Genomic DNA, 15,262 nt, shown 5'->3' on the forward strand with positions numbered 1-15,262 from the left:
TGTTAATCACAGTTTGAACGCTGCTGACTGGCATTATCAATTCCTTGGATATTTTTTTGTATACCTTTCCTGTGTTATACAGTTCAACTACCTTTTCTCATAGATCCATTGACAATTCTTTTGCTTTCCCCATGACTCACAATCCAGAAACGTCAGTGGCTGGATGAAAGATGCAAGAGTCTGTCTGGATCCCAGAAACTCACTCCACTTTTATTCACACACACTGATTACAAGCAAACAGGTCACAGGTGAGGATGTTACCTTTAGTAGTCATTAAAACCCATTTGTGTCAAATTCTGTGCATTTTATCAGGCCAAAATCACCAGGGTATATGAACTTTTGATCAGGGTCATTTGGATGTTTTTGGTTGTCGTTAAGATTTAAAAAGAGAAAACACAGTAGTTTGACAATAAATGGCTTCACCCAACCAACAACAATGAGTGGAGAAAAAGTTTTTTTGTTATCATTCATATACTCTGAAACAAGGCCAAGAAAGGAAAAATTCTGTCGGAGTATGTATACTTTTGAGCACAACTGTATAGACGTATAATTGCACAACTCCCCGACATTATAAAATTGCACCCTGTGGAGCTTATTGGACAGCTTTTTATGATGAAATAAATAAATGAATAAACCGACATGGGGTCCCGCCATTTTTTGTGATCAGCAAAGGTAAAGCAGACAGCTGAGAGCTGATATTATCAGGCTGGGAAGGTTCATGGTTATTGAGCCCTTCCCAGCCTAAAAATGCCAGCCCACAGCCACCCCAGAAGTGGAGCATCACATGAAATACTCCAATTCTGGAGCTTTACCATGGCTCTTCCTGATGCCCTGGTGCGTTGGCAATTGGAGTAATGGGGTTGAGGTCAGCTGTGAAGTGTCCAAAAACACAGCTGACATCAAGCCCTGGTGTTAGTAATGGAGATGTGTCTATCACAGACCAATGGGTAAGTGGAACAGGTAAATCAGATTCTTGAGAGCTACCTTCACCACTTTATCTCTGCCCGTCAGGATGATTGGGTACAACTACTCCCCTAAACAGAGTTTTCCAACAACAACCATGTTGAGGAGTCTTCTGGAGCATCTCCATTCTTCGTGGTATACTCCCAGCATCCTCAAGTGCCCTCTCCTATGTCTGCTTCATCCGGGGTTCCAGTAGCTGATGCCTCGTATGGAAACTTCCTTCAGATCTGGCAGCAGTCACAGGCTTCCCTCCTTAAGGCCAGTGTCTCAGATGAAGACTCATCTGGACAACAAGAGGGGTTCGCCGCCTCAGTATCATCCTGGAGATAAAGTCTGGCTGTTATCCCTGAATATTCGCTGTAAAAGTTCGCTCCCCGGTACCTGGGTCCATAGAAAATCCTCAGGCAACTTAATCCGGTGACTTACTCTTTTCAGCTCCCTACAAATTTATGGATCCCAAACACCTTTCATGTTTTACTCCTGAAGCCAGTGGTCTTGAATCGCTTCTCGAAGCCTCAAGTTACTTCCACTAACCGCTGTACCTGAGCGTCCCTTGAACGTCTTTGAAGTTAAGGACATCCAGATTACTAAAACGGTTCGGGAGAGGACCTTCTATCTGGTGGACTGGAAGAGCTTTGGACCTCACGAGAGATCCTGGGAACCTGCAGAGAATATCTGTGCCCCTGTCATCTTGGAGAGGTTTCTCCATCGGTCTGGCCATGAAAGGGGGGCAAAAGGGGTGGTACTGTCATGGCGGTAACTTGCATGCCTCCTCAGTGCCGCCCTACTCATCGTGGTCACCGCACCTCTTCAAGTGTCAGGCCTTCTTGCTGAATTTGCTTCTTGCAGCACTTCTCAGCACTCCTGCATCTGGAGGTTGTTTCAATTTGGCTTTAGGGGGCGTAGCTGGTCTCTGCAGGAAATTAACCCTGTTATGTCTCTGGCCTATTCCGTGCAAGCAAGGTCTATATTAGGCTGCTCCTCCCACCATTTCTTGCCCGAATATTGTTTCCTAGTCTGCTAGCAGCTGTTTATGCATACCTCTATATTCTGTTTCCCGTTATCAACCCAGTCGGTTTACCCACCGTGCTTGACTTCTCCATCCCTGACTCCAGCTTTGTATTGTGAATCCAGGCCCTGCCCCGACCTCGGACCGTCTGACTACGCTTCTGTCTCGCCTTCCTGTACCTCGTACCCATGCCTCTGACCCTCCAGTCAGCAGCTGCAGTCCCGGCGACTGTGCTGGAGTGGTACCTGGTGTCTACCAACAGCCCAGCCTATTCTCTCCGGCAGAGGGCCTAGTAAAGACCCCGTAGACATTTAGTCACTCCCCTCCAGGGTAAGCCCGGCCCATGGCGCAGTGGTCCACACCCACCAGTGTTACATTATGTATACTCTGAAACAACACAATGTTTTACAGTAAAACATACCTGCCTGCAGTCAGGCAGCCAGACCCTGATTCATGCTGCCTGTGGTTCAGTCAAACAAAGGAAAAAAACAACCCCGATTCCGGAACCGTTACACCTTGTGTGAATTCTGACAAAATGCAATTGTTCCCGTAACTGCCATACAATATGCAATGTAGAAAAACAGCAAAACACACTTGAACTTTCTTCAATGCTTCATTTATAAAAGTTAAATTTTAATTTCCAGTATATAGAATAGTTTTTCTGAGCATTATAATATAATAAACAGTTTCTAACCACCATAGTCACTGCCGTGATCTCAGTTCAGTAAATTTGATGTAGACGATCCTCTTCACTCCAACAAACAGGAGCAAAGGCAGAGACTCCTTTCAGACATTCAGAGGATCTGCACCTCTGGATGTTCCAGGGTTCCTCCCCTTCCTCAAGCTAGGCAGCATGAATCTGATGACAGGTTCCCTTTAAGGCAGGGATGATCCTGGCAAATGTGAACTAGTCTGGGACCCCTGTCACTATCCAAGCAGTGTGCTGGTATCACAACATGTGCCAGGAGAAGTTCCTGTTCTCCTCCTCCATGTACATCCTGGGATGTCAATCATACATCTGTGGGTATGATACCAGCGCACTGCTGGGATAAGTGACAGCGATCCGGTACTAGTCCAGGTACCTGGATTAAATATCATTTTTACACACACCAGTAGCATTTAGGTATAGGGGGCATTGAAAACGTTGTTAGGAGTCTGATAAAGCACTCCTGCCACATAAGAGGGGTCCCCTTGAAAGGTTCCCTTTCATTTACACTGTTGTCTTTTTTTTGGGGGGGGGGGGTGGAGGGAATGAATAAAACTTGTTCATTCTGTTAGTTTATGGATGGTAAGTGTTCCTCTGAATTTTACAGAATTGAACTCCTTCCTTTGCTTTCTCTGCATATTAAGAAGAGAAGTCCTGCTGCTTTTTGTGCCCAGTTTATGTAATTGCATTTACTGATCTGGATGGATGAGGGTACAAGGGGATTCTCATACAGAAATGTGACTTGTAAATTAGACCTATATCTCTCTAGTCCCAACCCATAAATTGAATTCATTTCTCATGTAGTTCATATTTGCAGAAACATTTTGATAATCTGAGAAATAGAAAAATGAAATGCAATAACTTTCTTTTACTGTAGAATTACATTATGTGATGGCCACATAATTTACATGTTTTTTAAACCATTAATGTACACTATCTCTTAACTATGTTTTCTTACAGAGAAGATGTCTGAAATGGCCAGACAGCTTTTGGATAGCTTTGAAGTGGAAGATATTAAAAACAGGTATCACAATTTTTAGCATGCTTACATGGTGCTCCACTCCTCCAGAACTGAGCCGTTTTAGGTCCTTAACAGTAACGGAATTGTATGCCAGTGTTATCATTGGAATTGAAATTTCAGTACAATTTCTGATTAAATCAGCTTTCGTTAAATGTGCAGATAATTATGTGTATTCTGTTTCCATTGGCTTTTTTTAGACTTGCTCAAGAAGATTTGGGGAACATAAATGAAGACGGAGAACTTTGGTTTGCTTATGAAGGCTTGAAAAAAGCAACTAGGTAGGATATTGTGGAATACTTCTTCCTGGTAACTATGGTCTTACTTGAACGTATTCCATCATTTTTTTAAGTAGGTTTGGTCCTTTCCAAAAATGGCCTGAAAAGGTGCTCAGAAAACATTCAAAAGAATCTTCCTATACATTTTTATGAAAAAAAAGACTTGCTTTTCATATGTTCAGACTGCTAAAGGTTTTTTAATAGCTTCAGGTATCCAAAAACGACAAGTAGTTAAAAGAAGTGAGCTGACCATTCTTCATGCCTCGTCCCCTTGGAAGATGCTCTATACTTTACAATGGAAGTCAATGGGAAAGCGGAAAAAAAACACTTAGGTGTCTTTCGGAGCATTTTATGAGCATTTCCGCCTAAAAAAAATGCCCGTATTTTGCTCATTGCTTAATTGACAAAAAAAGGACTTATAAATCACCCCCAAAAAATGATAAGAAAAAGCTCAAAAGATGCCCCAAAAAACGCTTAAGAAAACACCAACAAAAGATATTTACAAATCGCTTCAGAAAACATTGGAAAAACGTGCAAAAAGATGCTTCAAGAAAGGTTTCTGCTTGAAAACCTTGTGGGTTTCGCCCGCTTGGAAAAAACATCATATGTACTAAGGGTATATGCACATGTTGGGTTTTGATGCGTTTTTTTTCCTTACGTTTTTGTTATGTAAAAATACGCAGCGTTTTACGGTACGAGCAAAGTGAATGAGATTTCTGAAATATCATGCACACATTACTTATTTTTTCCTTGCAGATTTGAAACTACTTTAAATTCTTTCAACATTTTTCACCAATTCGAATGAATGAGAAAATTAAAAAAAAAACACACATACAAAAATGTGCGTATTTTAAGCAGCGTTTTCCCTGCCAACATTACAGTATTTGCAGCAGATTTTTCTGCTGCAAATACTAAACTTGTGCACAGTTTGTTCTCTGCGTGTTGGTACTTTCTTCTAGGTGGGTAGGATTTTTTTTACCCTAATAATGCTTTCCTGACCTGAAAATCCACTGGAGATCACCGCAGTCTTTCCCAACAACTAAGGATAAGCTCAAGATGACCCCCATATAGTGTCACATATTTATTGTAGTCTACTAAGCTAAGAGTGCATTGAATTCAGGCTGCATAGCAAAAAGTATGTTAGAAAGGATGTATTCATTTGGTGGTCTGTCAGCTTTTACCCACCATTTTTCATATTCTTCTACACAAATAAGAAGGTACATGTCAATCAAGCTGATTCAGGCATAGAAAAGCCAGCAGGGAGCCTTCCCCTCCACACTTTCTCTGTTCCTGATTTCCTGTATACTCTGTTTCCTTGGGAAGCTCAGCAGCATTTCTGAGTAACACCAAGCTGTTTCTAAGTAGGAAGCCTGTCCCTGTTTCCTGCTGCCCGTAGTTCAAGCAGAACAACTCTATAACAGTATATACACAGTGATTTTGCTGTACATTGCTGTTCTGTTTTTTTTTTACAGAATACTAGAAACCCACTTTCAGACCCAAAAGGAGGCTTATGAAAAAGAAATTGAGCTGCTAAATTTCAAAGTAGATCATTTCAGCGATGACATCAGAAATGTTCAAAGATCACTGAAGGAAGAGAGAGAAACAAATGACATCCTCAGACAAGAAATTACAAGGTTGACTTCTGAGAATAAGGTAACAAGTCAATAATTATGCAATGGCTTTGTGTGCGGTAGTCTGATGATGTAACTTTGGCTGACTTTTGACTAGACAGGTCATGCCCCATGTAGAGATATGGAAGTCAGCATTTCTACACTATAAATTACTCGGTGAGCTTGTCTTTGGGAAGATATAAAATTTATTGGAAGAAGCGAACTGCGCCTAAATGTGACCACTATAGTATGTGTGTTTCATCGTTCCTCTGAAGTTGCTGAATAAGGAAAGGTGGAGTCTTCAATGCAGAGCAGAGATTTCATGAAAAAATGTTGGTGGCGTATTTTTCAGTAGTTTTATAGGAAGACGTGATATCATTGGTTTATGATGATTGAAAATATCAGGTAACAATTACATGTCTTAACATCGCCATAAAATGACACAATAGTTTTCACAATGATGTACATCTGCTTTTCTATGAAAGAAGTTAGCTGAACCCCATGTGATTTTCTGAAAAAAAAAAATTGTGCAATAAACGTTCAAAACCACGTTACATGTTTACAGACCGAACAGAAGGATACCCTGAATATAATAAGGCTACACTCCCTGGTTAAAATGCCTGTTTTTTTCATGTAAAAAAATAATACCAAAAAGAAATATTTCAGAACATTTTTTTATGTTTAATATCACCCAGCCATATTCTGTACTAATACATTGAAAAAGAAACTGAAATCATTTTGAGGGGGGATATAAATATAACAAAACCAAAATAATGTGGTTTCATAGGTGTGAACAAAATTACCAAAGGAAAAGAAAAACTCCTAAAATCAATACTTTTATTAGATATTATTAAAACCAAGAAACCGTAAGGTATTTACTCTAAATTTAAAAAGAATTATATCTAGATTGTGTTACATTCTATAAGGTGACAAGGGATATACAGATATATAATTAACAATTATGGAAAAGTAGGTAAAATACCAAGTTAACAAGCTAACCCTAAACATCCCTCAGTAATCTCTGGCTTACCGCGGAGGTTGACACCCTAAATATATACAAATTGGTTCCCCCGCTCAAAGTAGGTAGAATCTAGTACTTATAATAAAGTGAAAAATCCAAACATGTGCAACAACATACAAACATATATAATATATGGTAATTATGGATATAATTGTAGATATAAATAGTTACCGGATATAGTTGGTGGTGACCTAATAAAATAATAACATATTTCGCAGTATACGCAATTATACTCCCCCTTGGTCAGATAAAGCACTTGATATAAGTGCCAAATTCACGGGGCAAGCATGTCCTAATAATAATATCACTGGATCCTATAATTAGTTATTCCATGCTCTATATACCAATGGAAGTGAATACTTAACCTGGTACGATTTCTGGATCCATTGTTCCCTATTCAACTGTCCCAATGCGTTTCTCCCCACTAGTTGTTAGGATTCATCAGGGACTCCAAAGATCCTGGATACAGATACAGGTTCCACCAATGTGGGGCCAGGTTCCTTTGGCCGCAAGAAGAAAATACTTAGTGCTCCGTATATGGTAACAAGGAAGTGAGATCACTTCCCCTCATTCCAGGATATGATGTTTTTTGGTTCTGCCGGTCAGAGACATCACCTCCTCTTACTCCCGAAAGTAACGTATGCGATCAATGGTGGAATGTTCCACCAGCCGCAGAATCCGCTCCATTGAGCTGAAGGAAGGGTGTCTAATCATTCGAATCAAGCCCATATCAAACTCTCCACCAACCAGAAGCACATATTGGTAGGAGCAGGGTATATTAACCCCTTATCTGCCGGCTTCCCTAAAAGTGTTTATACTCAGGTGACCAAAACTAATTACTACTGCGTTGAGCGGGGGTGGCAATTTGTATATATTTAGGGTGCCAACCACCATGGTAAGGCAGGGATATTTAGGGTTGGTAAGTTTTCTTGGTATTTTACCTACCTTTCCCTAATTGTTATATGTATATCCCTTGTCAATGATTTTGACACCTTACAGAGTATAACACAATCTAGATATAATTCTTTTTAAAGTTAGAGTGTATAACTTATGGTTTCTTGGTTTTAATAATATCTAATATAAGTATTGTTTTTAGGAGTTTTTTTTTCCTTTGGTATTTATGATTTGGACCCTTTCTGCTAATTTGGTTTTTTGTTTTGTTTTCTTTATAAATGTGAACACCTCCCTATAATTGGATATGTGGTTGCGTACTCATGTTAAATAGTAGTCAGTACACAACTGCCATCATTTACAGTGACTCTGGTTAACCCCATATAAAGTTTAGCTGTTCTAGTAGGATTTTCCTGACATTTTCTTAGTTGCATTTTACAGCAAAAAACCATGGTTGTAAACAGCTTACAACACAGCAAATGGATCTCATTGTTATAAGTTATAAGTCAGGAGAAGGGTGCAAAAAAATTTCCATGGCGCTCTGTGAAGACAGTCATCAAGAAATAGCTTAAATTTAGCACAATAGTGTTATTACCTAGGACTGGACATTCCTCAAAAATTTATAAAAAGGCAAATATAAAATTTGTCCGGGAGGTTGCCAAGAGGCCTACACCAACATTAAAAGAATTGCAGGAAAGTACTGGTTGTGTACTACATGTAACAACACTCTCACAAATTCTCCATATCCGAAAAAAAAAATGAACTGGAGTATAAGTTGGTATGCATGCAAAATAGGAGCATGTACACACTGGCCATTAAACAGACAAAACCTAAGACAGAAACAAAATGAACATATAGTAAATAAGTAAAATCAATAGTGTATATAAATAACATAGGGTACTTAGTAAACATTGTTTTTGATTTAAAAAAAAGCGTAAAAGCCATCCCACCAGCGTCAAGGTGTACCCAAACAGGGATGTTCCTAACCTCTAGTATTAAAATCTTGCCAAGTGGCAAAGTGACGTCAATGTGAATAAGGGCCGAGCAGGACCAGATCCCGAATATGGATACCCAGCAAATGGGAAGCTATATAGGTCCTATTCGGCCCTTATTCACATTCCCCTCAGTGAAGTGTGATGGAGGCAGCATTATACTTTGGTGATGTTTTTCGGCAGCTGGAACTGGTGCTTTAGTCAAGGTGGAGGGAATTAAGAACAGTTCCAAATATCTGTCAATTTTGCAACAAAACCTTCAGGCCTCTGCTATAGAGCTGAAGAATAAAGAGGAATTTCACCTACCACTATGACAACAGCCCTAAGCATACCTCCAAATCAACAAAAGAATGGCTTTGCAGAAGATCAAGGTTTTAGAATGGCCCTGCCAGAGCCAAGTCCTGAATCCAATTGAAAATTTGTGGTTGTACCTGAAGAGGGCGCTGTACACAGGAGATGCCCTCACAATCTGACAGATCTGAGCATTACTGCAAGGAAGAGTGGGCAAAGATTGCCAATTCTAGATGTGCTATACTGATAGATTCCTACCCAAAAAGACTGAATGATGTCATAAATTCAAGGGGTACTTCAACAAGGTATTAGTTTAAAGGTGTGCATATTTAAGCAACCACATTATATTAGTTCTTTTTTTATTTTTCAACTTGAAAAGAATTTCAGTTGATTTTTCTACCTTTAAAGTCACCCATAACCTGTACAATTCAATTGAAAAAATTCTGAAATTATTCTTATTGGTATGGGGTTTGTATACTTTTTTATCCACTGTATTTCATCATTTTCTAATTTAATCAGTGGAGTTCTGATTGCTTAGTCGTCCATGTTTTTATAAAATGATGGTGCTTTACTGCAAGATAGGCAGGAGTTATAATCCAGCCTCAGTCACCTAAATGAATGCTACAGAGCTCTGCTGTGCAATATCAGTATGTCATGGCATATCAGTGTTATGATATGCCTGATGCTGAACAGTCCTCCAAAAGTCATTATGTTGTTGTTATTCATTTTTAGAGCACGGTTACATGCAAAATACAAATATAAATCACAGTGAAAAAACGAACAATGACAGACTGGCACAGAGGACAGGGGACCCAGTCCTTGCGGGCTTACACTCTACCAGATAATGGGGAAGAAGACAGTAGGTTGGGGGGTTACGGCAGCTCCGGTGGCAGGTGGTTATTGAAGGCTTTAAACTTGCTTGAAGAGATGCGTTTTCAAGTTCCGTCTGAAAGTTCCGAAACTGGCGGATAATCAGACGTGTTGAGGCACATAATTCCAGAGTATGGGAAAAGTCTTGGAGGTGATTGGGTGAGGAAAGTATACAGTAAGTGTGGAGGAGAGAAGAAGGTCTTGAGAGGACCTGAGATTTCGTGTTGGAAGGTAATGGGAGATTAGTTAGGAAATATATGGAGGAGACAGATTATGACAGTATTGTAGATCAATGTCAATAGTTTGAACTGGATACGTTGGGGAATTAGGAGCCAATGAAGGGATTTGCAGAGGGGACAAGTGCAGGAATAGTGAGGTGAGAGGGGATTTCGTTGAGCAGCAGAGGGAGGCCACAGAGGAGGATATTGAAGTAGTCAAGGGGGAGATGATGAGGGCATGCACTAACATTTTAGTAGATTCAGGGTTGAGGAAATGACGGACTCTGGAAATATTTGAGTTGGAGATGACAGGAGGTGGCGAGAGCTTAGATGTGCCGTTTGAAGGACAGGGCAGAGTCAAGGGTTACTGCGAGGCAGTGGACTTGCGGTACAGGGGAAAGTGTGATATCATTTATTGTGATATGCTGGAAGTTAATCTGTAGTCAGATTTTCTTGCCAGTGTCTATACTTCTTGTCCAATCGATTTGGCACCCATGTTTTGAAAGGAATAAGGAGAGATAGCTAGCAACAAAAACATTTCTTACATACAGCATATGGTTGACTTGACCTGTTAGCATGGGTCAAACACAAAATGATGTAACTACATCACTTTATACTGAACTGCAAAAGGCTCTTTAATATATGGTAAGAACAAGTCAGAAATAACCATGATAATTATTTTATACAGAATACTATTACAATTTACGCACAAAATTCTGACATTTTGTATATTGATCTTTGATTTTTTGAACCTTCAAGATAATAGAATCTCTCAATAGTAAGATTTCTGATCTTGAGAAAGAAAACATGGATCTTCAAGGTTGTCTTTATGAACAAAACATGAAAATGCCAGGTACTGTAAAACTAGTTTTTCTAATGTAGCATATTTTCTAGAGTAAATGATTAATTTGCCTACAAAAACTGAGACATCTAGAGATAATCCTATTCCCTATTAAACATTTACGTTAGATGGTATGGAGACCATTCTATTTATTTACCTTGAGTTGGACATTTGTGACACTTAGCAATTTTTCCCATTATAGATGATGAGGCAACTCCTTTAATTTTAATCCTCATGTAAAAACAGTGGAGCCAAGGTTCAGAAGTAGATGGCATTTCTAGACCTCTTCCTGTTATATAAGATATATAGATAAACAAAGTTTAGGAATGCATTTTGTACATTCTTATAATTAGTAATTGCAAGAAATACAGTCCATTGAGTTATGCAGAAACAGACTTTGCTTGCTACCTTAATATGGGTCACTCATGACCCCTATCACATCACATTGTAGATACTCTTCAGGCATCTATTTTTCTTTTTTTTTACCGGAAAAAGTACATCATGCGGTTATTCTTATATCTCTTATGGTATTTTTATTCATATAGACTAGATTTTTACTACTCGCTTTAGTCTTGTTATTTACTTCTATTACAGACAAGCGACTATAGACTCCACTTTTACTCCATTACTATTTTATTTCATTCCAAAAATAATGTGTGTAAATAATTTTCAGTTATCCTTTTTTTATTATATATGCATTGGATTTCTCACCATGCAGACAATGGAGAAAAAATATCCAACCATAAATATTTCCACCAGGCAGAAGACATGTCTCAGAAGTAAGTAATTAGAACTTTTCCCGTGTATGCTTTGTGCTTCCATGGGCTCAATCCTCAAAAAGGAAGAGTCCATTGGTTCTTTTTGGTGACAATAAGATACCATTGGTGATCTCTTTTTTTGTAATGAAATTCATATGACTCTGGCATCATTGTTTTGGACTTTCTGGACTGCAGCATTGCCATGGTGGCTACATTGCATTATCCCTTTCTAGCAACAGGTGCACTCAAATATATCAAGAAGAAGGTCACCTTTCATACTTCTGGTATAGTTACTGCTTTAAAGCAGAAGTGTAGAGTTCAAGCAGAAGTGATCTAATAAACTAAGTTCCAGTGATTTATTTTCTTGTACTTCTGCTTGGTTAAGACTTTGTAAATGTAGTTACCTGGTTGAGGTCTGTAATAACTCTCAATCTTTTTTTAAAGGTTGTAGTTTCAGTCTTCTCTTAAATGACAATTTATTTCCATCTTTGTAATGTATTCTTTGTAATGTGTGTCTGTTTTAATGGGGCTTTAAGGGGTAAAGTTCCTCTTTGTGGAGAGCACAAAGTTTGCATAAGAACATTTATAGGCCCCCAGGAATTTAACTATACCAATAGCCACTTCAGAGAGAGGACAGGAACTCTTGTGCCACTTATTGCAGGTAGCAATTCTAAAAGTCATTATCGACACATTAAAGGGTCTTCCCACATGATTTAGAATAGGAAACCCAACCAAAGCTCCATTTTGCATACATGTGATACAGGTGTTTTATTTTCCTCATTAGTGCAAAGGCCTCTCATCCAGCTAACCAGCTCTCCTGCTTTGCTGTGATGAGGAGCAAAATCCCAAAAACAAGAGTCTGCAACTGGAGTTTCTGATTTTGGCTTCTTATACTAAGTCATGTGACAAGGCCCTTTTAAAGGTCAATTTTGACTTGTAAGATTGCTACCTCCAGTAGGTGGCACTGGAGTCCCAGTCCTCTGACCTTCAGAGGCTATTGGCATGTTTAAATTTCCAAGAAATCACTGCATGAACTAGAAGTCTCATTTCAAAGTCAAAGGTCTCATTTTCAGCTAATCAGTTTTTCTGTTTTGCACTGACGAGAGGGAAAAACATGCCACCACACGGACTGCCATGATATGAGATCTGGAAGGATTTGCAATGATACATAACTCAGCTCAGCTGCATGTCTACACAGTAGCTTCAGAGATCAGCAAGGAAAGGAGGGTGGGTTTTCTTCTCCCCTGTGTGTTGCTACCTGCTTATGATTGGTCAACCTCATGCAATGGAAGAAGTACAAGCGACCAGACACAAATCTCTGGTAACACCCATTTGAACTATAACATAAATTATAACCTAAACTAATATCTCTGCAATAGAGGACGAACTCAAAAATAAAAACTATGTTTTACTCTGCCATTAATATGCTTAAACTGGTGAAAGGGCCTAATTAAATGGTTGAAATTGACTGTTAGGATTTCTACTTCTAATACACACGTGTCAAACTCCGGCCCTTGGGCCAAATCTGGCCCACAGGGTGGTTATATTTGACCCCCGACACCAGAACCGCCATCCCTATGTGGGCCCATTATTCTGTATTGAGGACTTTGTGTGGCCCATTATTCTGTATGGAGAACTATGTGGGGCTCATTATACTATATACTGGTTGGCCCGCAACTTTGTCCAAGTTTTTCATTTTGGCCCACTGTGTATTTAAGTTTGACATCTCTGCTCTAATAGATGGCACTAGAGTTCCTGTCCTCTTCTCTGAACCGACCATTTGCATATCTTTTAATGTGAACAAGTTTAGTATGCCAATAACTTATATTATTTCAGGCTTAGAATGAAACATACAGAACAACTGGTAAAGGAAGAGTTGAATGGTAACGAGGTCAGCAATCATTTAATGGAGAAAAGTGAACTTTATATTGAGGTATGTTTGTCTGAGTTCAGGAATTAAACCCCTTCCCGACTAGGCGATTTTTCATTTTTGCAAGAACTATAACTTTTTTATTTTTTTGCTGAAATAGCCATATTATGGCATATTTTTTGCAAGACGAGTTGTACTATGAATGACACCATTGATTTTAGGTGATGTACTAAAAAGCGGGAAAAAATTCAAAAGTGTGGCAAAATTGTTAAAAAAAGTGCAATTCCACAATTGTTTTCTTTTTTTTTATTTGCCATGTTCACTATACAGTAAAAAGAACCTGGTAATATGATCCTCCTAGTCTGTACGATTACAGAGATACCAAACGTGTAGTTTTTTTCTTTATTTAAACGGCAAAAGAAAAAACGGAAATTTGTAAAAAAAATAAATTTCAAATGTGTCGCCATTTTTCAACACCCATAATGTTTTACATTTTTGGTCAATGGAGCTTATATAGAACTTACATTTTGTGCCCTAAGCTGACATTTGGGGGTAGATACGCTGTTTTGACTGCCTCTTATTGCATTTGTTTTGCAGTGTTGTGATGTGCGAAAAACCGTAATTCTGGCACATAGATTTTTTTTCTGATTACACCGTTTAGGTTATTTAATTTTATATTTTTATAGATCAGACTTTTATGGATGTCGCAATACCAAATATGGGTATTTTTAATTTTTTTATTTCTTTATTCTTAAATGGAAGAAAATAGTGTTGATTCGAACTTTTAAATTTTTTTTCATAGTTTTAAAAACATTTTTTTCTTCACTTTCTACTGTATTTGTCAGTCCCCTTAGGGTACTTGAATCTGCGATCATCCGATTGCTTGTAGTATAAATAGTAATACTACAGTACTGCTGTGTATAGCGAAAATCACTGTCTCCTATGAACGTCAGCCATGGACTGGCTGTCACAGTAGAACCAACATGGCACACATGGGGGTCTTCAGCGCTCCCCAGGCCGTCATGGCAATCCATTGGTGCATGGAATGACGTGTCCCCCTGCCGGCGTGTCAGAGATTGACAGCATTTAACAAGCCAACAGACGCTGGCAGAGCTCTGCTCCACCCATGGCTGTTAGAGGCAGATGATGGTTGATTATCACAGCCATCATCAGTCGGGAAATGTCAGGGAGCTGGCATATGACATAACTGTACGTCATATGTCGGTAAGGGGCTAAACTTAAAAAAAAAATTAAGTAACAGAAAATGTATTATTATTAGTGCTGAGCGAGCACTAAAATGCTTGGGTGCTCGAAGCTCGGGCCGAGCTCACCGTGATACTCAGGTGCTTGACCCGTTCAACGAGCCCAATGTTAGTCTATGGGAGACCTGAGCATTTTTGAGGCAGCACCCCCGGCAGTCTGTAGAAAGCCTAAAAAGTGCCCAAAACGATAGTGACAGTGTTCAAATGACATGGGGACAGCATGGGGATCGCCCCAGGAAGCATTTCTGACCCCCAGGTCACTGCTGTCAACAACATGGTCAGAGGTATTAAGCCACTTTTACGGGTTCACAATAAAACGTTCAAAAAACTAAACTGAAACTGTTTTCCTGTGAAATATGTTAAGGAACATCCTTTCCAGGGTAAAGACTTGTGTATAAGGTAAAAGAGGATTTAGATGGAAAAAAAGGATTTTTCCTGGCCCCTGAGACCGGGGATAAGTCTAGCAATTTGACCAGCAGGAGCACACAGGACTGTAATGCAGTGTTTGTTGGTATAACCACTGCGTCTCCTATACAGCCTGCCTGCCTGCTTGATATCTGGGATGGATATTAGTCCTCAGAAGGACTGTTTGTTTGATTTTGCAGGCTTTAGAGACCCTACACTACCTATTTTGCAGTATAAATCTCTCCCTAGCTCAGCAGCA

General features: G+C 39.3%; 1 protein-coding gene across 3 annotated transcripts in view; it reads left to right on the top strand.

Moving 5' to 3' along the window:
* Window positions 1–15,262, top strand: part of MYO5C (myosin VC) — a 205,272-nt gene that overhangs the window by 161,079 nt on the left and 28,931 nt on the right. For all 3 annotated transcript variants that reach the window (XM_073653029.1, XM_073653031.1, XM_073653030.1), the window contains exons 27-32: window positions 3,639–3,702; window positions 3,897–3,977; window positions 5,447–5,627; window positions 10,627–10,720; window positions 11,427–11,487; window positions 13,303–13,399. In XM_073653029.1, coding sequence (XP_073509130.1) covers window positions 3,639–3,702; window positions 3,897–3,977; window positions 5,447–5,627; window positions 10,627–10,720; window positions 11,427–11,487; window positions 13,303–13,399 — 578 coding nt within the window. The remainder of the gene's footprint in view (window positions 1–3,638; window positions 3,703–3,896; window positions 3,978–5,446; window positions 5,628–10,626; window positions 10,721–11,426; window positions 11,488–13,302; window positions 13,400–15,262) is intronic.

This window comes from Phyllobates terribilis, unplaced genomic scaffold (genome assembly GCF_046119375.1).
Source record: "Phyllobates terribilis strain yellow unplaced genomic scaffold, ASM4611937v1 Scaffold_11__3_contigs__length_659146591, whole genome shotgun sequence".
In the NCBI taxonomy this organism is placed as follows: Eukaryota; Metazoa; Chordata; class Amphibia; order Anura; family Dendrobatidae; genus Phyllobates; species Phyllobates terribilis.